General features: G+C 42.4%; 1 protein-coding gene across 1 annotated transcript in view; it reads left to right on the top strand.

Annotated features, from left to right (window-relative positions):
• The window catches only part of DDX54 (DEAD-box helicase 54), a 66,101-nt gene extending 43,591 nt beyond the window's left edge, over positions 1–22,510 (top strand). Inside the window, exons 12-20 of the mRNA XM_085878885.1 lie at positions 10,540–10,671; positions 15,758–15,982; positions 16,237–16,310; positions 16,433–16,633; positions 19,523–19,659; positions 19,849–19,959; positions 20,362–20,469; positions 20,955–21,046; positions 21,361–22,510. Of these exons, the coding sequence (XP_085735011.1) occupies positions 10,540–10,671; positions 15,758–15,982; positions 16,237–16,310; positions 16,433–16,633; positions 19,523–19,659; positions 19,849–19,959; positions 20,362–20,469; positions 20,955–21,046; positions 21,361–21,641 (1,361 nt within the window). The 3' untranslated portion in view covers positions 21,642–22,510. The remainder of the gene's footprint in view (positions 1–10,539; positions 10,672–15,757; positions 15,983–16,236; positions 16,311–16,432; positions 16,634–19,522; positions 19,660–19,848; positions 19,960–20,361; positions 20,470–20,954; positions 21,047–21,360) is intronic.
• The last annotated feature ends 3,702 nt before the right edge of the window (positions 22,511–26,212 follow it).

Raw genomic sequence — 26,212 nt, 5'->3', positions numbered from 1 at the left:
TTATCGGACCATGAGAAAACCCGAACGTTGGTCCATTTGACATCCCACAGCACGAGTACTGTAGGGAATTCTCACACATAATCCCCAAACTGTCTGCTGAAGTGGTTTTAATTATTCAATTCCCTATCGAGTTCAATTCCCTACACACGCGCGCGCACACACACACACACACACACACGCACACACACACACACACACACACACACACACACACACACACACACACACACACACACACACACACACACACACAATGACCCCATCACTGAATTAACAACACGTGCAGAATCGGTCATCATCGTCCTTCCTCCGGATTTGGTGTGCGCAATTCACCTCGTCCAAAGTCTTCATACTTACGATGACGACCAATCATTATCTCCATACAAACATACAAGTTGTTCCACACATACAAGTTCCAGGTTGGAACACTCAACTTACGTCTAACACAAAACTCAACCTTCCCCACCACATTGTATTCACAAATACATCCAAACAGGTAACTTCTACAAACAGCCCTTCTCCTGGCTCATTAACTTTGTGTTTTTTCCCCGTTGGTTCAAGATTCCCTCTGAATTCTAGTACTCGTTCCTTCATCGATCTCAATTCACTTTCTCTAAACGGTCTGTACACCGATTGAGCTGGCCCTCCTGGCCCTGCTGGAATTATTTCTTGGACCGGGTAGGCAGAGGCTGTGGCCAGCAGTCCCATGGCTCCCAGGTCCGGATACAAACTTGGTGTGCTATTCACACATGCAGGTGGAACACCTGCATTGTTTCCCTGGTCTTCCCACCTCTGCACTGCAGTTACAGGGGTGGGAAGATTTCCCTTAGCTTACATTCCCTTATTTTTTTTCTCCCATTTTCTTGACTTTTTGTTCCACTAATTTTCTAGCCACCTCATTTACCTGTAGGGCTTCCTCCTCCCACATATCATACGCTCGCATGTCTGGCTCAGGTTTTACTTTATCATTCATTCGATGTTCTAGCCGGCTTGATAGGTTATCTACGATTTCTGATCTTAGAGAACCCCACCTTGGGAATGGGTGTGGATCCCTTTTTGTCCACCTTTCCCACAATGCCAATTGAGTGCATGACTTAGGTCCATATTTTTCATACATTAATCCCGCAGCTGTATTCGGGGGTGGGGCATCTTTATCCACTGTTGATTTTGACGTCTTATTTCCCATATTTCCTTATTTCACTGATCCTTCCTTGAGTTTTCTTGGGCCGGGTTAGTGTTCTCCGCCTGGGGTGTTTCTTCACACTCCCAATGCACACTTCCCGCTCCCTCACCCTCCCAACGGGGTTTTCACACCTTTCCCTCCCCTCAATCTCCAGTTCGGATCCTGGCCCTGGCGTATTCTTGGGTCTCCCCCACTGTCTCCCAAAGGAGTGTCCTGGGGTTCCCCTCAACCTTCCAATGGGCCCTTACCTTCCCGGGTACCCCTTTCCGATGTGCAAATAAACCTCCTTCTCCCCTGGTTCATTTTGTAAGGGCAAGGACAGATCTCAGAGAGCAACGAGTATCCCCAGTGTGAGAAAGGAGGCAGCTTTCTTACCTTTTCCTTAAGCTGGCCGGCTCTTTCCTCCTTTGTCTCACCAGGGCTCTCGAGCTCCTCCTCGATCCGGCTAGCCCCCTGCTCGCTGCGCCAATTGTTGAGATCCAGGTGAGGTCCACAGTGATTAAGATCAAGCTTTGTTCCCACCGATCTTGGTAGAGAAGGGTTTATTACACATCAGACATATGCATATGGAGACAACAGGCTTTGAACACAATAGTCCACCCAGCCTAATCCTCTGGTGAGCGGTCTTTCGGTACTGCCTTATATTCAATTTACTGCGACCTTTGAATGACTGTGTGTCAAAGAGGATTTATTACTATTCATTAATCTATTGCATTCTCCTGTCAGTACTGCTGATAAGAGAGCACAGAGAGTGCAGAAACAACACCCTTGATTCCCTTAAAGAATTTTAAAAGGTAGCCTCCTACATGTTGTTTGGGCCTTAACAGTTCTGGGCAGTAGTCCAACAGATTCCAGGTAGCTCAGCTGCCCGATTAGCAAGGTCATTCAAACGGTCGACAAGGCCAGCTGTGTTGTAACAATGTCAAAACAAGTTCCTTGACAGTGCAGATAAACTAATGGGAAGATTTATCCTTTCCCTCTTTCCAATTGAAACTCAAGAGTTTTAACCAAACACTAGTAGACATGTTTGGTTGCTGTTAGAGTACATACAATCCCCGACATATATATATATATATATATATATATATATATATATATATATATATATATATATATATATATATATATATATATATATATATATATATATATATGTCTATATTTTGTGATATGTATATGTATATAACCAAAGAAACACATTCGTGACTTACCTGTATTCTTCAGCACTTGTAGTTTTTGTTACTTTGATGTAATTAATCGCGATCGAGATATGGGCAAAAGAAAATGTATGACCTAAAAACTCGGCCGGAAGTCCAAGGGGACTGTATTGGGGGTGCGGTGTATTGGGGGCAAGCCTGTTCTGTAAGGCTGGCAGTTCAAATTTCTTGTCCTGTTTTTTTTATAATGTGTTGTCGTTACCTTCCAGCTCGAACTGATAATTTAAAATAAATATAAATTTTTGCTCATTTCCTTTTTATTTCAAAGTGTTGGGTTCCGACTTCTGATTTACAGTGTATATATTCAGTCGGAGCACAAAATATATTTGGCTGACCTCCACCACCATTCCCCCACCCCCCCACAACCCCCAACCACCATCACCCACATGAGTCCACACCCACCATTCTCCCCCTTCCCTCACGTCCGGAGAAAGCAGGCATGGTCAAAGATGCCTATGTCTCTGCAGCAACATGTGGTGAGGTGTGCTACGAATTGTGAATACTAGCGTGGTGTGAGGTACGCCACACGCACCTCACCATGCCAGTATTCACATTTCCCATGCCCTCTTTATAACTTTTCCCCTTCGGTGTTCAGGGTGTCCCAAAAAAATATGCAACTTTTCATCTGCAAAGAGGATGGTCATAACATATTTTTTTAAAAGATAGAAAGCTGAAAGGTTGAAGTTTATTGTACCAATGTCAAAATTGCCACCAAAATTTAAATTTTCGTCGTCCTTTACTCGTTTTTTTTAATCGTCGTTTTCGTTTTTATCGACATGAAAATCATCGTTTTCTTTTAGACCACATGTTCGACGTAGGCTCCACGTTGTCCGATCACTGCCTGCAAACGTGTTGTCATGTTCTCCATCACTTTGGGAAACGTTTCCTGAGGAATGTTCTGGATTTCTCGGTGGATGTTTTCCTTCATCTGATCAAGAGTCTGAGGCCTGGGGTTTCCATAGATCCTGTCCTTGAGATACCCCCACAAGAAGAAGTCTGGAGGAGTAAGGTCAGGGGAATACGGTAGCCACTCAACGTCTTCGTAGAGGGACATAAAGCGGCCCTCAAAATGTTGGTTGAGAAATCGCCTTGTTTCCCTGGCTGTATGGGGTGGTGCCCCATTCTGCTGGAATCACTGGGTTCTCATCTGGATCAGGCTGTTTCTCCTACGGGCCTGAGTACGTAGCTCAGGCAGATAGAATTCCTGAATCATTTCGCGAGAGTTCCTCTGGTTTACCGTGCAAGTACGTCCCTGGTCATCTTCAAAGAAGTATGGACCCATTATCCCACACCAACCAACCGCCACCCACATGGTGACTTTGAGAACAGATCGAGGCACTAGTTCAGTTGATGTATTACCAGGATTTTCAGTTCCCCAGTACCGAAAGTTTTGCTTGTTTACCTCCCCGGACAAGTGAGCATGGCATTCGTCCGTCATGTGAAGTTTTTTGAGGAAGTCTTCCTCCAACTTTCCTGAGAACCAATTTGCAAATTCTTGTCGTTTGCATTTCTGTTAATCAGTAAGCACCGTTTCCGTTTGAATTTTGTTTGGAAAGGCATGAATGTCTTGGCGAAGGATCCTCTGAACGGTGCTCTTATGAATGTTTGTCTCGGCAGAAAGTCGTCGAATCGATTTTTTTTTGGACTGAACGACCGCCTGTCTCACCATTTCCACATTTCTTCACTACGACCTGTCCTCTTCCGACCACTGTGACCCTTGTGAAGGTCACAGATGGTTCCCACATTGGTAAACTTTGCGATGGTGCACTTTATTGTCCGAAAGTTTGGTGCATGGCGCAAGTGGATACCGAAATGTCTCGAGTAAAGACGTTGCACCTGTATGACACTTTTCATCTGGTGCCAAAGTTCAACAATTTTCGTCCGTTGTTGTACGGTCAGTCTTGGCATTTTTCTGGTGCTTGCTTGGTATCAAAATATACTTCAGGGTCTCTGCAACAAGAAATGAAGCATTAGTGACAAATTTACTGCTTTTTTAGGATCAAACTAAGCATTTTAAAAGTTGTGTATTTTTTTGGGACACCCTATAAAACGACCAGTGTGACTGTTAAAATGATCATCAAATATCAAAAGGTTGGAGCTCATCTGTCACAGATTTTTGTTATGGAATGGGCCTACTTCAGGCCTATGGTAAGTGAAATTGGAATCTATTTGAGCTATGTAACCACAATGTATTATATATGCACATAGGCGGTGAACATATTTTTGCTTCTTTTTTTTTGTAAATTTTTAAAATAAAATTTTTTTTTAAATTAAAAATTAAATTTTTTATTTTTGGGAGTGATAGAGGCAGCCATCTGTTTCTGTATATTTTCTTCTTAAAGACTCCACCTCCACCAGGGACCACACCAGAAAACCCATGTCATCGATTATAAAGGTCTTTGAGTAATACCAGGAATCTCTCGACGTTGTGAAACAAAACTTCTGTCATTATTTCCTTTTAAGGATGTGTGTGAAGCAAGTCGCTAAGGCAGACACCACCATGCTTCGGTGAAAATTCTGAGTTGGCTATGCAATGTGCTGGTACTCCCTCACGCTTGACCCACAAATGGTGGTTCAAACTCGAGTGATCACCGCACCGGACACTGGGTACTATCCATGTGGACACTAATCATACCGAACCCACTCTGTGCGGACTAAGCCATTTGCGTATTTGCCAACATTGAGAGAAGAAAATGCGGTAGCATGGAAAGGATCTGCGGTGCGAGGAAGCTAAGCGATGGGAGGGCAGGGGATCTTGGAGTGGTGTGAGGGTCTGAGGAGGGTGTGTGTTGGGATATTTTGTAATCCAATTTGAATTGAGGATCGGTACTTTCATTGTGTGTAATGAACCAGGGTACCAATTTGACCCAAGGATATGCTGTGATAACTTAGCTGTTAAGAAATATGAGTTGTTTTTTAATTTTTATTTTTAATTATTGAGCTCTTTCAACCAGCGCAGGAATAAAAGGCTTACTCCCCCCCCCCCCTTTTTAGCTCACTTGGATTTCAGTCCAGTGAGCTTATGCGATGGAGCAGTGTCTAGAAGTGGGTGAGTCAGTTAGTCAGTTGAGTCAGTCAGTCCATAAACACTTACTTAGCAAAGTGTATCGACCGCATCAAAATTTGTGCTCATGGGGGTGGGGGGGTTGATCCCCCAAATAGGCATTTGCTCTCTTGTCCGAAACTACACACAATTTCGATGAAACTTGACCACAACCTTCATCAAAAACTGTCATAGCTTGACAACCATTGCTCAGGTTTGATGGGCTGAATGGTCTCTTTCTGTGTTGAAGTTCCTTGGAAGTGAGGACATCTGTTATATATATTGTGAACCATGGTGTCTGTCCATGCGTTGGTCTGTGTCTCGTTTATGGCAGCTGCTTCCTTCCCTGCGTTTGAAAAGCTCAACATGCACTTTTGAAATGACAGAACAGGCATGAACGAAACAGTACACTGTAGAACGTACCTCTGCCAGGCTGAATAGTTTATGTTTTGTATCCCACTGATGGGCTAGATCTGGATCCGGACCTGAAGGAAAATCAAAACTGCTTATTCTTATCACGTCATGAACTCATCCACCAAGTTTTGTCATCACTATTCCACAACTTTTTGAAATATCATGCTATATATAGTTTTTGGCCTCATCTCTCAATGGTGGAGATTCACTTAAAAAATTCTCAGGTTCAGATCCAGATCTTCACTAAAATCGAATCATTTCGTCCCGTCACACACCCAACCTCTCCACCAAATTTCGTCTGAATACGTCCACAACCTTTTGAGATACCCTGCTCACAAACAAACAGATAGACAGACAGACAACCAGACAAGGGTGAAAAGATAACCTCCGCCCACCCTTGGTGCCGGAGGTGGTCATGTTGCCAAATTTTATTTCGCAAGCAGGATATGTTGCCCTCTTTTTTTAGACGAATCCAACGTCTGTCGCCTGATGTTTGCACCACCATTTAGTGGTGGGCGGTATAAGTAGCTCACAGCTTTGGCTCTGAGTGAAACCAAGAGTGGAACACATTTAAACTTTTTAAAAATTTCATGAATTAATTTATATTGATAGATTCACTTCAACTTTTTCAGTTGCTGTGGATGGGTACTTTTGCTTGTAATAATACACGATAAGTGTTTGTGCATTGATGATACAGGTGATTGATGTCTATGTAGGTGGTTTCGTGTTGGCACTTTTACTTTTCTTGCAATGCACCCTTTAAAAAAAAAAAATCTCTTTATGCATATGAACATGGTAAGACTATTTAATCGAGTTCGTAACTCCAGTTTGGCGTATGTGCGTGAGCTCTTTGCTTGAAATAATTATAACGATGAGGGAAAGGTATAAAAGACAAATACTAATAGAATTATACTCATTTATCTTATGAGAATGAACCTTCAGTAGTAGTCATAGTCAGTGTTTGCTGTTGAATAAGACACCTTGGTAAAAATTGCAAAAGACTCCAGATATAAACAGGAGCCAAAAACAAAATGTGGGGGGAAAATGAAGAGGATGTGTGGTACAAGTACTGTTAATATGAGACATCGTTGAAGTAGAAGGCAGATGCTATTTAAGTGATACTTGAGTAACTCTGCTTCAATGAATTGTGAGGAATGAGTACAGATCTCTCCAAAAACCTAACCCTAAACATAAGTGTGAGTGTTGCTTTATGTCCAGTAAGATAGATATTAGCATGAGGTGGTATTGGTGAATGTGCACATGTTTGAAAAATATTCGCTGGTAAAGGCGCTGTCACACCTTGACGATTTAGCCAGCAATGGCAACGTATAAAAATGTATGTAAAACTTTGGCGTACTCTGAAATTTTGATGTTTTTTTTTTTTAAGTTTTGGTCGTATGCATAACATATTAGTAACGGGCACAGAACGTTTCGTTGTCTTATAGATAACTTATACCAACGAATGCTTAGCCTGTTGGCGGCGTTGACAACCTATGCCCAACGATAGTTTAACTTAGGCATAGCGCGCTGCACGTATTGCCGATGAACTCGTGGCGTAGCCTGTTAAAAACCTGCCGCATGCCGATTTAAATCATAACCGCCTGAGAATTGGAAGTGTCAACATCGCAGTCACACCTTGACGATTTAGCCAGCGTATGCCGACCTATGAAAAATTTGCCGAACCAAGCTGGCACACGTCGAATACGTTATGGGTAAGTTGTGTATACGTTAAGAGCACGCTGAAAAGCGATGAAGTATGCTGTCGTATTTCGTGGTACGTCATGAAATTTCAAGCATGCTGAAAATTTTACGACGTACTCGCCGTATGGCTCACACGTTCCACTACGTTGGGAATAAGTTGTAGGCACGATATTCGATCGTTGACACATGTCGACACAAGTTCCTTGTAAATTACTCATAAGTCGAAACACGTCGAGGTAATGTTTAGCATACCCGAAACTTATTTTCTCCGTCAAGGTACATTTTCTTTTTTTCTCCTTGACTCCGTGAAGGCACGTGACAAAATATCTGAAGTTGTTGTTGTTGTGTTTTTTTTTTTGTTGTTGTTAGTCTATCATGAATTTTAAAATATATTCAGACATTTGCTTTTAAGTTTCGACGTCGACATGACAATATCCTCAAACAGAAAATATTCACAGAGGAGGAACTAAGAATAAGACATGAGCAAACTGAAGAGGCAATCGGACGTGACGTACGTGACGAAATATCGGAAGTTGTTGTTGTTGTTGTTGTTTTTTTTTTTTTAAACGCTGCCAATACGCCATTATACGGTAGCTGTAACTTAGAAACACGTTCAGTAAGTTCTGTGGTCGTCCGGAAGACGTCAATCAAATACGTCTACATACGTCAATATGCGTTGGAGGTACGTTACTCATAGGTTAGAAATAAGTTTTGGGTACGCTAAGCATTACCTCGACGTGTTTCGACTTATGAGTAACTTACAAGTAACGTGCCTCAACGTGTGTCAACGATCGCATAACGTGCCTCAACGTGTGTCAACGATCGCATAACGTGCCTCGACGTGTGTCCACGATCGTGTAACGTGCCTACAACACATTACTCATAGGTTATAAATAAGTTTCGGGTACGCTAATCATTACCTCGACGTGTTTCGACTTATGAGTAACTTACAAGTAACGTGTGTCGACGTGTGTCAACGATCACATAACGTGCCTACAACTTATGGCCAGCGTAGCGGAACGTGTGAGTCATACGCTGGCATACGTCGTAAAATTTCAAGCATGCTAAAATTTGAGGACAACCACAAAGTACAACGATGAAAGCCAGCGTACTACGACGTATGGCAGTGTTTTTCAGCGTGCTTTTAACGTATACAAAACTTACCCATAATGTATTCGACGTGTGCCAGCATTTTAGACAAATTTTTCATAAGTCGGCATATGCTGGCTAAATCGTCAAGGTGTGGCAGCACCTTAAGAGGTAACAAAAAAGCAATTGGTTCAAATGAGCATTAGACCCCAAGCTTTGGGAAGAGCGAAGTTGAAGATGTGTGCTTTTTCTTTGAGTTGAATCAAATGTAAAATGCCTTGCCAACAAATCGATAACAGTTTGTTTGGTGGGGTAAGAGAACAGCAGCTGAGGAATTGTGAAACATTTGCAGTGAAGCACGGTGGAGGATCGGGACAAGTTTGGTACCATATCTTTATACAACTAGGACAGTACCCTGACTGCTGCCAATTACAGGCACATCGTGATGCATTGCATCATTTCCTCAAGAATATGAATCATTGAGGGATTAATATTCCAGATAGAAAATGGTCCCAAGCCTACAGCAAATGTGGTGAGAAGATATCTTATCTTGCCTATAAAGAGGCCAAAGGAACAAAATGCAACTCTGAACATTATTGAGGATGTGCAGTGCACTTGTTTAGAAACTGAGAAGGTCAAATGGTGACCAAACATCTTGGCTGAATAGACCTATCACTCATTGATGCCAGACCATGATGGATTACCTGGAAGAGTTCAGAGTAAGCTCCACCATCTTAACAGGTTTAGTGGCGTAATGGTTAGAGCGTCCGCTCTGAGTCTGGGGGGTTGGAGGTTCAAATCTGACCCTGGCTGAGTCATACCAAAGACTTTTAAAATGGAACGTGCTGTTTTCTTCCTTGATGCTCAGCATTTAAATAGGATAGCGCATGGACAACCATAGGTTGGCAACGATTGTACAGGTTTGATGGGCTAAGTCACCTCCTCCTGCATTAATGTTCCTTGCAATATAACTTGTGCTATTATAATCTTGCTTTCCAGATGCTGGTGTCAATATTAGCTGACCATGCTGTGCTGATATTTAATCTTCGAAAGCATGTCAAGAGTAAACTGCTGCTCCCAAACTGTTTTGACCAACGAAGAGACCTCATAACATTATCTGTTACTAACCTATCTGAAGTTGAGGTTATGAGCGAGCTTGACTCAGAGGAAATTGGTGCCATCTGGTCAGCTGCATGGGTCAGCATATTTACCTACACCACCAAAGGTGGACAAAGGTTACGTTTTCACTGCCGTCTGTCTGTCTGATTGTTTGTTTGTCTGTGAGCAGAATACCTCAAGAAGTTGTGTATTCAGAATAAACTTGGTGGACAGGTTTGGTTGTGTGACAAGGAAAATTGTTTCGACTTTGGTGAAGATCCGGATTCGGATTGGAGAATTTTATTTTGAATTTTTAATGATTCGTCACCATTGAAAGATGGGTCCAAAAACGATATATTGCATGATATTTCAAAACATTGTGAATGAGTTGTGCCAAAATTAGGCGGATGAGTTGGGTAGGTGATAAGAACAAGCTGATTCGATTCTGGTTCAGGTCCGGATACAGATCTAGCCTATCAGTCGGATAGAAAACGTAAACAGTTCAGCCTGGTGGAGGTATGCACTCTTCCGAGTGCCGTTATAGTTTGAACATGTGATGAAATGGTTAATGCTTCAACTGGCACCATTGAGGTTCATGTTAAGTAGTTTTTGTTCGTCCTTTCATACAAAGTGCTGATCATGTGAAGTGCTCTACTTTTCTTTATTCAATGACAACTCTTGTAACAACGGGTGGCATCTAACTTTAAAAAACCCGATCTTCCATTTCCAGGCATCTGTAGTACTTGAACAATTTTGTGAACCAGATTGCCTTACTAGTGTTTGTGTGTTTGTAGGACGAGTGGCACGTGCTGGGCGTTCTGGTGTGGCGTATTCCCTGGTGACGAAGGATGAGATGCCCTACTTGTTGGATCTTCATCTCTTTTTGGGGCGCCCACTGTGCCTCGCTGTTAACAAATCGTGTGAAGGTAAGCAAGGGTCTCTTGGGGAGCTCTGGTTGATTTGACAGGTCATCCGCACATGTCCCATTAGTGGAGGTAAATTTCAAATGGGTACAAATTAACTTTTGCGGCTTGTGAAGCAATAGTCCACATAATCCACAGATATGCCCATAATCCCACACACTTCCTATAAATTGCTATGTTAGCCCCCGTGCCTGTCCCTGCTTTCCTGAGAAAAGTCAAAAATGCATCTAACCAGTGATTGCATTTGTGTGCACGATCTGTAGCCAAACTGTTAAAAACAAAACAAAACAAACAAAAAAAAAAAACTGCAGGCTTTAAGAACGAAGATGTCGGATTCTTCCCGACATCTTTGTCAGTTGTTCCTTTCACACTTTCTACTTTTTCACATTTCTCTTTATTTATTCAAATTCTTGCTTTTTCTTTTCTTTTATCTCTTTTACTCTTTATTTCTCGTTCTTCATATATCCATCTAGGGAGAAGTGAATTTGTGCAGAATTTTTTTCCATAAGGCTCACTTGGCTGCTCCTGGATGGGTTTGAGGGTAGATGAGTAGCGGCTGAAACCCGAATCCTCTCCTTTCTCCTCCTGCTGACTCTATGTCTGTTCTTTACTTCTTCGGTTTCCTCTGTTGACCCCAATGCAGTATTTGGTCTTCCGTTTGAATGTGATATTTATTTACATTTCTGTAGACAGCAAATGTACGTAAATGTTATTCTGGAAGCAAAACAGATGTCATCTAAAAACAATGTCTTTAATATGCACTTTACAATTCTAAATATTGATAACAGTTTGTTTGGTGGGGTAAGAGAACAGCAGCTGAGGAATTGTGAAACATTTGCAGTGAAGCACGGTGGAGGATCGGGACAGCTTAAAATTCAGCTTAGACTGAACTAACCCTAACCCTAACAAATTCAACAGCTTAAAATTCCAATTTGAGATTGTTTAGGAACTTGAGATTGAGGGAATTGAGACTTCCCACACCCCTTGTTTGCCAAGAACTCGATGCAACACATGGAACGACCATGTGACAATCTGCACCGAGATACTCATACGTGTTTAGTAACTTTCATTTTATCATGATCATCTATCAGTCTCAAAAGGAGTGATTACACGCATATGAGACAATGTATAAACATATTTCCATAATAGTGTGCATCTCACGAGCTGCCACTTTCTGAGCATTCCCAACTCTCCATTATTTATGTCTGGGTTTTCCGATTTCCGAACTTCTGCATCTGTAATAAGGGCTTCATACACTGAAGGGTATGAAATGGTCTATCGTTTTGCCATCTTACACATACGTGCATACTCTGTACGTCAACGATTTTGTTTGGAGCTTTCTGATCCCCATAAAATCTGGCTGTTTACTTGCAGCCATTGAGAAAGTCAGCACCGGCTATTTTAGCTGATGTTTCAAGATCAGATGTTGCAAGTTGAAAAATGTCAACAAGACCTATAAGTTTTATGGTGTGCTGTTTCCTGGAAAAAAACCCCGACTGTGCAAGTGGAATTTTACTGCAAAAATACATAATCCTCGAAACAGCAAGTTATTAACCATGGAGCGTGCATGATTATACGTATGCAAATGTAAATAAATATTATTCTGCAGACAGAATATGCTTGTCAACCAAACGGGTTGAAATATTATTATTTGATTTGACTTTAAAAAAAAAAAATTTTGATTTGAATTTGACTTGACAAAGTTGCTGGAGGCATTGTTTTTGGGTTGCTGTTTGTCCATGATAGGTTTTCATCACTGTGCTAACTTAAAAACGGCTGAAGGGATCGAAGTCAAACTTGGTACAAGTATGCATAATGATGCAAAAATGAACTGATTCAATTATAGGGTCAAAGGACAGAGGTCCCGTTAAGTAAAAATTCTGTTACCGCGTGCTAACAAAACCTTTTTCCACAACTCTACATATACAACAGTTAATAATCGGATCAAAACCATTGATAACTTGATGAACAATCAAGTTCATGCATTACCGATTGTTAACCAGTAATGGTATTTTTACCAGACTTGGTATAAATATATATTATGATGCAAAGATGAACTGATTTGGTTTTGGCATCAAGAGGTCAAAGGTAAGAGGTCTTGTCAGGTAAAAATATGATACTTGAGAACAGCTGAAGGGATTTAAATAGAACTTCGTTCAAGTATGTGTAACGATGTACTCATGTGGGCTGAGGCATATCGGTCAACATCGCGATGTCATTTTGCCGACAAAACATATCACCTTGTGAGTGGTGATAAACAGCACAAAGGGAATGCTCAATCTCAAGGAAAGAAAGCACTGTGACATAATGAATCGATTAAAAAAATGTTTTTCTCGACGTTTAACTAGACAGGACGATTACAAAATTGGGGGTTGAGCTTAGGAGAGAAAGGAAGTGGAATAATAACGATGCTTAATGTTTACAAATGCAACAATCATTACAACCTCATAATTTGTAATTTGCATAATAATTTGTATAATTCTTCATGTTAATACATATCGATTTTGTTGAGCAAATCCACACTATAATTTATTGTATGATCCCAAAACACCCTCTCATTAGTAACTGGACGAACCCATGCGCACGGAGGAACATTGCGGTTTTTAAAATCAGATGTGTGTCAGAGCACCTGTCCCGAGGATGAAACAAAATGACCCCAGCGGTGTTGAAAAGCAAAAATAGCACACCAACGGTGCGAATGGTGAAAAATCACCCAAAATTAACTTTTCGTTCCACAAGCGGAAGAACAAGAAAAGGGTCCTCGGTCTTGCAGATGTGCTGAGGTGTGTTCAATTACGAATCAGCTTGCTATCACTTGCCATGCCAGTTGTTGCTTGTCAACGGTTTCATTGGACTGCTTGCTTGAGTGCTTACGCCACTTGGCGAGCGCTCTACAAGAAACACTTCGCTCTTCTACGAGCCTCGTCTGTATCCAAAAAGAATAGTAATAAAATAAAAACTTGGTAACTGAACAAAACACCTGCAATTGCTGGAGTGTTCCATTACCAATCAGCTTGTAGAGCACTTGCCAAGTGGCTTAATCACTCAAGCAAGCACTCCAACAAAACAGTTGTAACGGAACGGCTGGCTTGGCAAGCGATAGCAAGCTACTTGGTAATGGAGCACTTTAACATGGCATTTTTTTTTCCAAGGGGGGAAAAGGCAATGAAACGTGGGAATTCCTCTGGATTTTTTTGCAGTCGAGTCGAAAGCAATATCGGCTTAAAGCGAGTGTGAAAAATACCACATTTAAAAAAAAAAAAATTTGTGGGCATTTTGGGCCTCAATATTTTTTGTGCACAAGGCCCCAAAAAAATCTTAATCTGCCTCTGAACTGTGATGATGGATTGTATGATTTTGCTGATTGGCCTGCAGTTGGGGTAAGGAGTGTGTTTTTGCTTTAATAAAGTGAGATTGTCATGTATTTCCGATGATTAATGAGATTGTCATGTATCTTGTGCCTGCTCCGAGAAATAAAAAAAATAAATGCACAAACACGTTTCCATATTGCTCAGCATGAAAATTTAATTGTGTGAAGATTTCCACTTTTACATAGACTCATGTTTGTAAAATCTGCAAGAGCTGTAAATTGCTCTCCTGGATTTTTTTATTATTATTATTATTTTGCCAAAGTGATCACTCTTGGCAATATCACTATCGTGAATGTTTTTGAGAGAGAGTGATTGCATTTGCTCAGGTAAACTGTACTTAGACCACATCACGCTTCGCCATTGCACTTCAGCATGTGTAAACATGTGCATTCTCTACCTCCGTGGGAAAATTGATATGCAAATCGAAAGTACCCACCATTTAGATAACTGACATCTCATGCATAGCAAAAGTGGAAAAGGGAGGTTTCTGTGCTCATGTGCATTAGCTTTCAGTGGTGAATGTGACCAAGATACAAATAAACCAATGCCACCCGCAGGGTGACCCGTATCTTGCCAAAAGGTGACCACGTGTGACTTCTTTAAGGTCATACTGAGGTGAACAGAGCTGCTATCCACCAGGAGCGACTCCTTGAGGAATATCTGACTACGAGAGATTCCAATGAGAATCGTTCTACAGAGTAACCATGAAAAATATGCGTTTGCCTCATAACGTCACCAAATGATGTCATAATGTCTCAAGCTTGACATATCTAGAAAGCACTCATCGAGGTGTTCAATTTGAGGTACTACACGATATGGTTCCTAAAACTTGAAAATTTGACCTTGGGGTCAAATATGTTTGACCTGAGGCGCTAACCATGAAGGTCAAGGCCAATCGCCACCAAAAATTAATCAGCTGAGCGCCAGACCATGAACTATATTCCCATGAAGTTTGAAGACGATCCGATCAAAATTACTCAAAAAATAAGGGTTTCGTCGACTCCCCTGATTTGCGACAGTGACCTTGACCTTTGACCTTGACCTTCAAAATTTTATGCACTGAAAGGGACCTCTATAGGCCTCTGATATGCGAAGTTTCAAAATTTTCCAATGATAACTGTGCTCTGCAGAGTGATTTATACGTGATTACAGACAAGCAAAAAACAAATAAAAAACAAACATGAAGGTCAAGGCCAATCGCCACCAAAATTAATCAGCTGAGCGCCAGACCATGAACTATATTCCCATGAAGTTTGAAGACGATCCGATCAAAATTACTCAAAAAATAAGGGTTTTGTCGACTCCCCTGATTTGCGACAGTGACCTTGACCTTTGACCTTGACCTTCAAAATTTTATGCGCTGAAAGGGACCTCTATAGGCCTCTGATATGCGAAGTTACAAAAATTTCCAATGATAACTGTGCTCTGCAGAATTTTTTTTTGTACGTGATTACAGACAAAAAATAAAAATAAAAAAAAACATACAAGATGACTAACATATCTTGCAAAAACTTCGTTTTGGCAAGATAATAAAAAATAAAATAAAAAATTTGCCAAAATTACCAGGCCTGTTTCAGAACTACGATTTGAAGGAAATCAGAATGTATTTAGCCGTCCCTACCCCCATCCCATCTCCTGATTGTTGTTTCCAACTCCTTCCATCTCCTGGATCTGCGACTGATTTGACCTCGGAATCGTTGTATCCCTTTTTGTTACAGAAAGCGGGGATGGCCTATTAGGCCGTGTTCCACAGGCTGTCGTGGATGGAGAGGAAAGTTTCGTGCGAGCATACCACGAGGCTGCGGCTGAACTATACGACTTGCGGCGCGTAGCCGCTAATGCCTACTGCCATTATGAGCGATCGCGACCTGCACCTTCATCCGAGTCAATCAAGCGAGCCAAGGCGCTGGACATCTTAACTGTGGACATGCATCCAATTTTTGGTGGGCCTTTGCACCAAGATGTAGGCGCTGATGCTGAACTCAAAATGTGGCACATTTGTTGGTGTCAGTCACCCAAATCAGTGTTGACGTTCTGATCAAGTTCATGCTTACCTCCATTACCTTACAGTGTTGTTAAAGCTTTTTATAACTGTGCTTTTGTCCTTGGATGGCAAATATAATTCCAAAGTTTGAAAACTTCCCCATTGTTGGGATTGATGGGAAATGTGACCAAGCATTACCAATGTTTCTGACAGGTTGTCAAATGGATGAGAATGAAGTGAACCATCTCAAGATTATGGACAACATAAAGAACTACAAAACCAAAACGGTGAGGAAAACCTTTTAAAGATGTTTTAACCATCTGTGCTCTTTGCACACAATTATATTCTGCACATTAATTATAAACTTTAAAACTTTTATATTATGATTATTTTTATTGTGTGCCTTCAGACCATCTTTGAGATCTGTACGACAAAGAAGTCACTTCCTGGTGAGGTGATGCGTGCCACACGTGCCAAGTTTGGGGGCTTTGTTGCCAAGCATCAGGCGGTGAAGCAGGAGCGTTTGGCGATGGCTAAGCAATCGGACAGAGGTTCATCTGACGTGAACACCAAAAGGAACCTGGAACCAATGGCTGAGGAGAACATTGTGGTGAGATTTGGAGAAGGGTCTTGCTGTGAAAATGTTGAATATGTGTTTATTTCACCCAAACATAGCTTTGGAGGAAGGAGGAGGATTGGGCTGTGAGTGTGCAAGTAACTTGTACCTGATTATCCATGAAACATTTGCTACTCTGTATGGCTGTTTTTGAGTGATCGTGTTCTCTGGAAAGAAATTATACAAGACCAGCAGGTGTACTCGGTGTTGCTGGGCTACACTGGGTCTTTCTCACCACACTCCTTCCCCTCCATCCGTTCGTTACCAAGTGTAGTTGATTGTGTTCAGTTTCAAATTCTTGTACAGTGTTCACCATGTGGATTAAGCAGTCAAGCAAGCACTCCATTCAAAACCATTGATAAGTAGCAGCTGGCTTGACAAGCGCTAGCTTGCTTCTTGGTAACTGAACACACCCCTGGACATCTCGACAGCAAACAGCACATACAAAACGTCGACAAAAGGACATTTTTTTTCAATTAAAGATTTTAAAATATAAATCATGACTTTTCGTTGTTATGAAAACATACCTTGTTCAGTTTTAAAACGTACATAAACTCAGAGATGATGTTGAGTGTGTGAAAGTATATCTCTCAGGAATTTCCCTGGCGACCTCCCGATTAATTCATTACATACACAGGTATTTCACGACCATGTCAATGTTAATGTTAAACTTCACATAACGTGTGTATTACATGTCCATCAGTTTGTTTATAAGCTTTGAAAAGTCGGCCGAAAACCAAAAGTTTTTTTTTTTTCTTTAATGAAAGACCACGATTTGCTTTCATCTGCATTATGAGAACATATTCATTGGGTGGTGTATAGTAGATCACTGCCGTGATTGCTGCAAACAAAACATGCATTATCTCATTTGACTTGGAATCAAAATGTACCTTTGTTTCCTCAAAATGGTACCTTTATTTAATGACAGAAGACGCATTGGTACATCAGAGACCTATAAACAATCAGAGCAATGTGGAGCCGAAAAGATGGTGGCGATATCTGGACGGCTGGAGGTAAAGGAGTGGCCTGGTTAATGGGCAGTGCTTGTGACACTGGGGAGAGAGAGAGGAAGGTTTGCTCTGTAGAATGGGTGGCGCTTATGACCCACCCACAGACACAAACTCAGCTTTCTCATTCAGAAATGATTTTCAGTCACACAACATTTGGCATTGTCATTCACAATGCAGCTCTGATGATAAAGCAGGATGTGCTGTCCTTTTCCTCTCTATTTCTGTCCTCTTCATTACCTGGCATCACCATCTTGAAAATCCTGCAAACGGCCTCAGAACACGTTTGCTCCCTGAAAGCCAAACTTGTAAGCTTATTTATATCTCAAACGCAAGTTTTGTAACTGAAAGTGTAAAAAATCCCGATCATTTTACTTCACTCACTGTTCATCCTTTTATTGACAAAACAGACACACCACCGAAGTCTGCATAAGACGGTTATTAATAACTATTCATCTACAAAGTACTCCTTTGCCAAAATGTCACAGGAATGAACTGGATGTATTTGCCAGGTTTTTTTTTTTTTTGTGTGTACAAAGTGAGTAACAGATTTGTCAGCGTTTAATATTCTATCCAGATGAGTTGATGGGGATAAAGATAGCGGACCTGTCATCGGTGAGAAAATGCCCTGCACAAGGTGGTTGCTCGGTAAAATGTGTGCAGAACACTTATCCAAAGTACCAGTGATGTTTGGATCACAAGACCAACATTTGTCAGGGACACTACACCAAGCAGCTGAGACTCGGGTGGTGTCTAAAGTGAACTACGCCGAGTGTGATCGCCCTGGACGTTTCCCTAAGGATCAGTTTCAATGTAATGGGATGGCCAGAGTGGAGATCAGAGTTGAAGAGAAAATCCTCAAGCTTCCTGTGATTTTGTAAACCGGTACCTTGCCGATCTAATTTGGCACATCTCTCTTGCAATGGGGTGCTGTCGGTCACATTATTTTCTGCTAAAAAGGTGGCCCTTCAAGGAAGACCTGCAAACATTTGTGAGAGTAACTAGGCAGTGAAATACAATGATACTGAAGAATGGAGCACCAGGTCCAGCTACTGAGGGTTGGTGAGGAATGCGTTTTTCAAAATCCCTTTCTCCTCCGTGTGTCGCTTCCCCATATCATGTCCTGATTTTGCAGCGCGTCTTGTTTTGGTGCGGGATCTATGAGAGGGTGTAGGGCAGCCCGGAATCATGGTGAAACCCAATCCTTATCCCTGTGTCGTAAGAGGCGACCAGGGTTGCGTCAGGAAGGGCATCCGGCGTAAAACCTGTGCCAAGTCAGTATGCGGATCATAACGGATGATCCGCTGTGGCGACCCCTAACGGGAGCAGCCGAAAGACGAACAACAACTTGTTTTGGTGCGGGATAACATTTCGGTCCAAGGAATCGATGGTACCACATCACGTTAACGAGTTTTGTTAATTTGATTTATAATGGACATGTTTCACTTGCTATGCTACTTATCTGTTCGGTCTGTCCATTGTTTGGCGTCACTGCAATGACTGTGGATCATGGTTCTGCTATTGTCACTTCAAGCACAAATAATTGATTTCGTACATTGACGAATTGGTTTTGAATTGCATTGCACATGCTTCATTCTATGCAGTGTATTTCTCAAGCAAAAATAGCATTCCTTTCTTGTAGTAATTATCTCTAGACTACTGTGGTAGGACCTGTTACCAACAATAATATATGAGAGCACTACTCTCATATACTATAGTTCTAACTGTAGCCTGGTTTTTGCCTGGTTTGCTGAAAAATCTAACTTGATAGTTTCTCTTTTAAAATGATGTAATGCATGACTACAGCTGGACTATTGTGGTAAAATAACTGAATTTAACCCTGCCCCCACCCCCTCTTTCCCTTACTGCCCCCAAGACCACTTTCTCAGAAATCATAGGCAAGAGAAGAAAGAAAAGCTCACAAGAGTCACGTACTATAACAAAGGCTGAAGTGAAGCATGAAGAGGATTTTTACATCCCATATCGGCCAAAAGATTTTGATTCGGAGAGAGGGTTTGTATTCTGGGGTTTGGGGTGACGAGCATGTAGCTAACTAGCTCTATTTGGTCGATTTCTCAACAAAAATGGTGGGGTCGGCATTTGGACAGGATGTATGGATTTTTGTGAGTATCGTGAATACATCATGTGACCAATTCGGAGGTGAAAACTGTCCAAATGTTTTGTCTCCTTTGTGCTTGGCAGTCTTGGTCTTCGAGAAGCTTCAACGTTTCAGCAACAAGCCTCCACAATCATGCTCGACCTCATGGGTGATAACACGGGAGACATGCATAAGCAAAAGCAGCAGCTTCACTGGTATGTGAACTTATCGGGAGGTTAAGGGGAGTACAGAAAGAAGGCAAAAGGGGTGGTGGGGAGTGAAAATGAGGCATATATATATATATATATATATATATATATATATATATATATATATATATATATATATATATATATATATATATATATATATATATATATATATATATATATATATAGTGAGAGTGAGTCAAAATGCTGGCATTTCTCCATACGTAATAAAATTGAGGGTCCCGATTTTATACCATGCATCAAATTGTTTGAAAATGACACCAAGGAATTTTTCACATGAAGGATTCTAAATATTAGTTTTGTATAAACACCTCTCACAATGCCCAGCATTGTTATTCTGTATATGTCCAATTGCTTTGAACTTATAAGCACACTTTCTTCATTTAGGGACCGCAAGCGCAAGCGCTTTGTGCGGGAAGGAGGCAGTGAGGACGCAAAAAAGAAAATGAAAACCGAAAGCGGTCACTACATAGCTACATCCTACAAAAGTAACTTGTATCCTTTGTGATAGCATGATGCAGTTAATAAATTGCAGAAAATTATTGCTGCCTATGGTTCCCATTAACTCTTTCCTCAGGGACCTGATGCTCTGAAACAAGCATTGACACTGTTCCCTGTTTCTGATAGTCAGTGGTGCAAATCACATTCAGTTGTGGGCAGTTCTCATATATATAGAAAGGCATGTCCCTTGGCTTTGTCTGTTGATGTATGTAAGGTTGTGTCATTTGCATTCCATAAAAATGTCTTCTATTTGTGTGGATTAGTTTTCTTTCATGTATTAAGATGCTCCCCCAAGTCTAACTTTTGTTACAGGTTTATTAGCCATCGTGTGTGTGCACGTTTCATGGGGTTGTGCTGTCGTGTTCAGTCTGGGTGCTTCTGAAGATTGGAATGACAGGCCCATATCTCATGCTGTGAGGGTGGCATGACATTGCAATCCATGTGCCACCATGGCTATTCCTTGACATCATTGCTGATAGTTACGAAGAGTGGAAGAAAAAATACAAAATCGACGATCGCCTTTCTGAGGGCGAATCGGGGGACGAAGGACGTCAACGCGGAATGAAATCAGGTAGGCGGGTGATGCAAATCTCTGTTATGCCTGCATCGCCGCAAGCTTGTGTTCGCTTGACTGCTGTCCAGATACGAGATGAGAATAAATGAATACAATCAATGATCCTGGTTAGCCACATATACTTACATATTGTATGCTGAAGTCACAAAGTGTGAAACTAAAAATCCTTGGAGGAAGCATTCGAAAAGCAAACCAAGTTGATGTAGTGAAAGTAGCAGCTGTTTTCTTCCACACATACACACAACTCGGATCAAGCAAGAATGTGTTGCAACAAAATGAGCAAACTGACCAAATTGGCTCTTTTGTTGTAGCGATGCAGAGCACACGAGGCCGAGGCTCACGAGGACGCCGGTCATTTGGCCGATTTGCGAGTGGACGCCCTGGGGGTTCGAGCCGGGTGCGTTCAGAGTTGCGTTCTAATGAGCAGATCCTCAAGGAGCGTCGACGCAAGGCACGCAACAAGGAGTTGCAAAGACCAAGAAGCGAGAAATGGCGCGGTGGCCATAGGGGTCCACCGGGAAGGGGGAGAGAACGATCGGCGCATGGGCCCCCACGGGGAAGAGGTAACCGTGGTCGTGGAAAGCGGTTTTGAGTTTGGTTCTCGTTTAATGACTCATCTTCGACCGCAATGCAGATTTTTGTTTTCCCCGCTAATCTTAAACTGTTCTCTAAATGTAAATATTTGTGAACCAACTCATCAACAGTTATTGTTCTGTGTTAATTTGTGCCCCTTTCAATCTTAAATTGATTTGATTCCTGAAGGGTTTATAGAGCACACTTTGTTGGAATGTCATCACATTGTGAGACATTCTCTATCTGCGTGATGACATTTCACAGCAAGAGTTGTGCATCTAATGGCTGGTTATGTATTCTTATTGTCCTGTAATCATCTACATATTACATATACAAAATATAGAATTTGACCCCTCAACCCCTTTCTACCTTTCCTTTACTCTCTTGTAATGCAATACTCCCACCTCTCCCTCTTCATTATTTAAATTTCCACCCCCATGCACAAGTAACTCGGCAAGACTTGCTTTTGCAGGTAGAGATATACCATACACATTGAGCAAACTGTTGGTGTAACAATGACAAGATTGTTCTCAACTTGAATCTTGATCAGTGTGAGATCCTCAGGAAGTCAAACCAGACTTTTCTCCACCAGTATGTTCCTTCGCTGTTTATTTCAACTTTTCTGCAATTTCAAAAGCAATGCCTCTTTTGTGTCTCCACCATTGAATAGTTTGTCTCGTGCAGCAATCTCCAAGTACAAAGGGTTGTGAGGCAGAATTAAACCTCTCGACGGACAACCCCCTTTTACCTGTAAGAAAAAGCCATCTACAGATTTTGTATCGGATCCCGTATACTGATCCAATTAAATGTATTTTAATTGGTTGTCCATTGTGCTTAGTAAAATTAAAATGATCTTGTACCATATTAAAATTTCAAGTCTAAAGTGTGCCCAGGCCCAAGTTCACTCAATTACCAGGTGCTTTTGCAAACGTTTTTAACACGTAGTTAAATATTTGTTGTCCCACATGAAGATCATCATAAAAACTCAAGTGCCTTTTTAATAATTCAATTTTGTTTCTCAAGCCACTCAACGTGCACTAAAACCACAAGAATTGTAAAAATTAAAAAGATTAAACAAAAAAATGGATTATTGCGACGGGGCAGAATCCGTGAGAAAACATGGCTTCTACGATAACTACCGTGTTACGATGTGACATCATCGTGTACTAATGGACAACATATGTACGCTGACATCAGAGTATGTACAGGATTCACAAGTACACCAGGGGGTTACCACTTCCTTCCATGCATGCTTCAAAAAATATTAATTTTGGAAAAAAAGAGTGGGGGGGGGAGAGGGGGAAGGGGAAGGGTGAACCTCTGCTCTATACTCCCCCTTCATCTTACTCTTCATTTTCTTAATTTTTTTCACCTCCATTTTTATCCTTGCATATGGAATATATAGATTACCTTGAACTCTGGCCCCAGATGGTGCAAAAGACAAAATCTTGAAGGTTTTCTTCGTAATCTTCAACTTTTCAACTTCAGCTCTTCGTAGTTTTCTCAGTTTCAACCGCTCCAGACAGCATTAGCCCACGTGTCCGAAAAACCTCTTCCTCTGTGCTTGCTCATCCTCTGTTCGATTTACCCTCTCATTTGCTCAAGGTCATCTGCCATCTGCTTGGAAATCAGCAAACATTACTGCCCTGCGTAAAAAGGTGCAAAAACAGATCCCTGCAACTACAGACTAATCAGCATTCTCCCAATCATCAGCAAGGTTATGGAATCCATCATTGCTTCAGACATTAAATCCTTCCTCTTCTCCAATGGCTTGATTTCCGATCATCAATTTGGTTTGAGACCAGGTCACTCTACCCTGGGTATGCTGTTTCTGCTCTCCCAACAATGGATGGAGGTCCTCAATGCCAGACATGAAATCAGAGCCATATCCCTAGACATATCGCATGCTTTTGACACTGTCTGGCACCCTGCCCTGCTCACCAAACTCTTCCTATGGTATCCAAGGCCATCTCCACTCATGGCTCGCAGACTTTTTCTCCTGTAGCAGTCAACGTGTGGCCCTAAATGGAGTTCTTTTATCCCCTCTTCCTGTCCAGGCTGGAGTTCCTCAAGGGAGCGTTCTGGGGCCTGTTTTTTTTCTGGTTTTCATCAATGATCTCTCCAACTCTCTGGAAAGTCCTCTTTATATCTTTGCTGATGACTCCACCCTCTGTCGTATCATCTGTCATCTTCTTCGCTCACTGCAGATCTGGGTAAAATCACAAACTGGTCCAACGCGTGGAACATGTCTTTCAATCCGGACAAATCCTTCCACAATCTTCAATCCGGACTGGGAATCCTCCGTCGTGCAAAGTCCTTCCTCGGCCCACCTGAGCTCCTGACCACCTACAAAGCTTTCATCTGCAGCCTGATGGAGTACTGCTCTCCCCTCTGGGCTGGTGCTCCTGCCTCCCACCTTATCGGCTTCACGCTGTGGAAACCAAAGCATTTTGGATCATTGGCATCTCCCACGATGAGGCTGACTTTGGGCCTCTCACCGCAGGCAGGGCGGTGGTCTTTCTGTCTGCTAACGTCTCCTCTCCACCCCTCCCCCCTGCTGTGTCTACGATTTGTCCCCACCATATTTCCGCAGGGCGCTCAAGGTCCGCCAACAACCCCCTTCTGGTAAAACTACCAAAATCACGAATCGCTGCTCACCTTCACTCTTTCATTCCTCTTTTTTTTTCCCTCCTTTGGAATAAACTCCTCAACCCATCCAAATCCTCGATCTTTTCTCCCCCCCCCAGTTAATCCATCCCAAAGCCACCTCCTTCAAATTCTGTTTTCCTTCCTGAAAGTCCCTGTTTTACCATTTTCTTTACCCCGTGTACCCTACTCCATCCGTCTCCCTTCCACAGATCTCCTATTGTCTCTGTTCCCCACGATTTTGTGCTTCCCTCTCCCACCCCTCTTATCTCCTGCCTTGTTGATTGTGTATTTGCTCTTACAGGAGCCTCGACTTGGCATACAAAAAAAAAATTGATTCTTATGATAAATCTTGGTGCCGTTGAATTGATAATATCTATAAAACAAGACTGGCAGTGGTTTCGGTCTTTTTGACGTCACAACATGGCCACTCACCAGAGCCCGGATCAAGGGCCTCTTCCCAAGTTCATCCGAAAACCCTTGTGGACTTTCACCTGACATTACGGAGCTCAAAAGGTTTAAAGATAATTATGTGCAAGAGTCCCCCGTGTCGAGGGGCGGCTGAACGACGTAGTGAATGACACCAACCCCGAGAGGCCTCCTTCCTGCATATTCATTTCTTCCAAGTGCTGCTTCATCACGATGACCATTACCACACTGTAGTTGCAGGCATGGAACAGCGCCAATACAACCATTATAGCAGTACACTGGTAATCATTTCACTGACCTCAGAAGGATGACAAGCTGAGTCAACCCCACCTGGTGTTAATTTAGTGGACAACGGGGTTCAAACTCAGGACCCGAAGATCCCAAGCCAGCCACCGTAACCCCTAAGCCAACACCAGGTTTAATGCAGGAAGGGCGGCCGTCAAATAGTTTTATCAGGGTCACTGGTGCCGTGAGGGAGGTCTGCGGCACCCCTGGGACACTGCAATACCAAACTTTAATTAATATGGCTGTGCATCCTCTGCTTCCTCCAATGGTCAAGCAGGATGGGCTTGAGCAGAGTGATATGGCCGCGCGAACTTCCTGTTTCACGGTGGGCTAATGGGATGACTTTGTGTCGAGCATCATGGCCGTGTGAACCCCCACCCGTCCCCCTCCCCTCAGCGGATGAGTTGGCCTTGAGCAAAGCTTTAAAACATTTGATGATAGACACCCAAATCCTCTAAGCTCACAGAAGGTGTATCGGAATAAGGTGGCTCCTTGGACGTGCCTTAATCCAATTATTACAGCGTACAGCAGCAGCAGGATTATGTGATGCAGAGCCCAATACAAAACTAAGCCGTGTCCGGTTTTCAGCAGCCATTGTAAGTGGTGCCGGCGCAGGCGATTACAACGATGGGTGGCCGGCGGCCACTGAAGCCAGTGTTGATATCTATGGGGGCTCGGTGGCCACTGGTGGTGCTACTGTTTCCGGCAATGACAATGACGTGTTTGGTGGCCACCGGGATGGCCGTCTTGGCCATTACTCCTCCATGCTCCAAATGTAAGCTCATCAACACGAGGAAGCATTCCATTCAGTGCTGGTTATGTAATTCTTATTACCACTGTTTGTGTGTTGAACTGTCGGTGTCAGTGCTGATGACCAATTGGCTATGTCCTGCCTGCCTTGGAATTGCACCAAAGCCCCCTGCCCCGTTGGCTCTTCCAGCCCAACCAATGGACTTTTCCACCAACTTATTGACATGTCTTAATTTTAGGGTATTTCCTTAAAGTACCCAAGGGTGCTCGTCTCCGTCGCCGATGCTCTTGGTAAACTTCTCCGTGACATCTTCAAGAACCAGGCCCCCTTGGCCTGGTATCGCCCATTTTATTTTAATCAGGTCACTAAGAGCCCGTGTTTTGGCCACAGCCGCTAAGGAAAGTCGGATGTGGCTTCCCGCAGTCCCTGGTCCTTCTTAGTGAACACAGCTTGACCCCCAAGTCTTTGCCGGTTGCGGT

This window comes from Eptatretus burgeri, chromosome 4 (genome assembly GCF_056783735.1).
Source record: "Eptatretus burgeri isolate ZD-2024b chromosome 4, Ebu_testis_v1, whole genome shotgun sequence".
Classification (NCBI taxonomy): Eukaryota; Metazoa; Chordata; class Myxini; order Myxiniformes; family Myxinidae; genus Eptatretus; species Eptatretus burgeri.
Note: the sequence above shows the minus strand (reverse complement) of the source record. Positions and strands in the feature narration are given on the sequence as shown.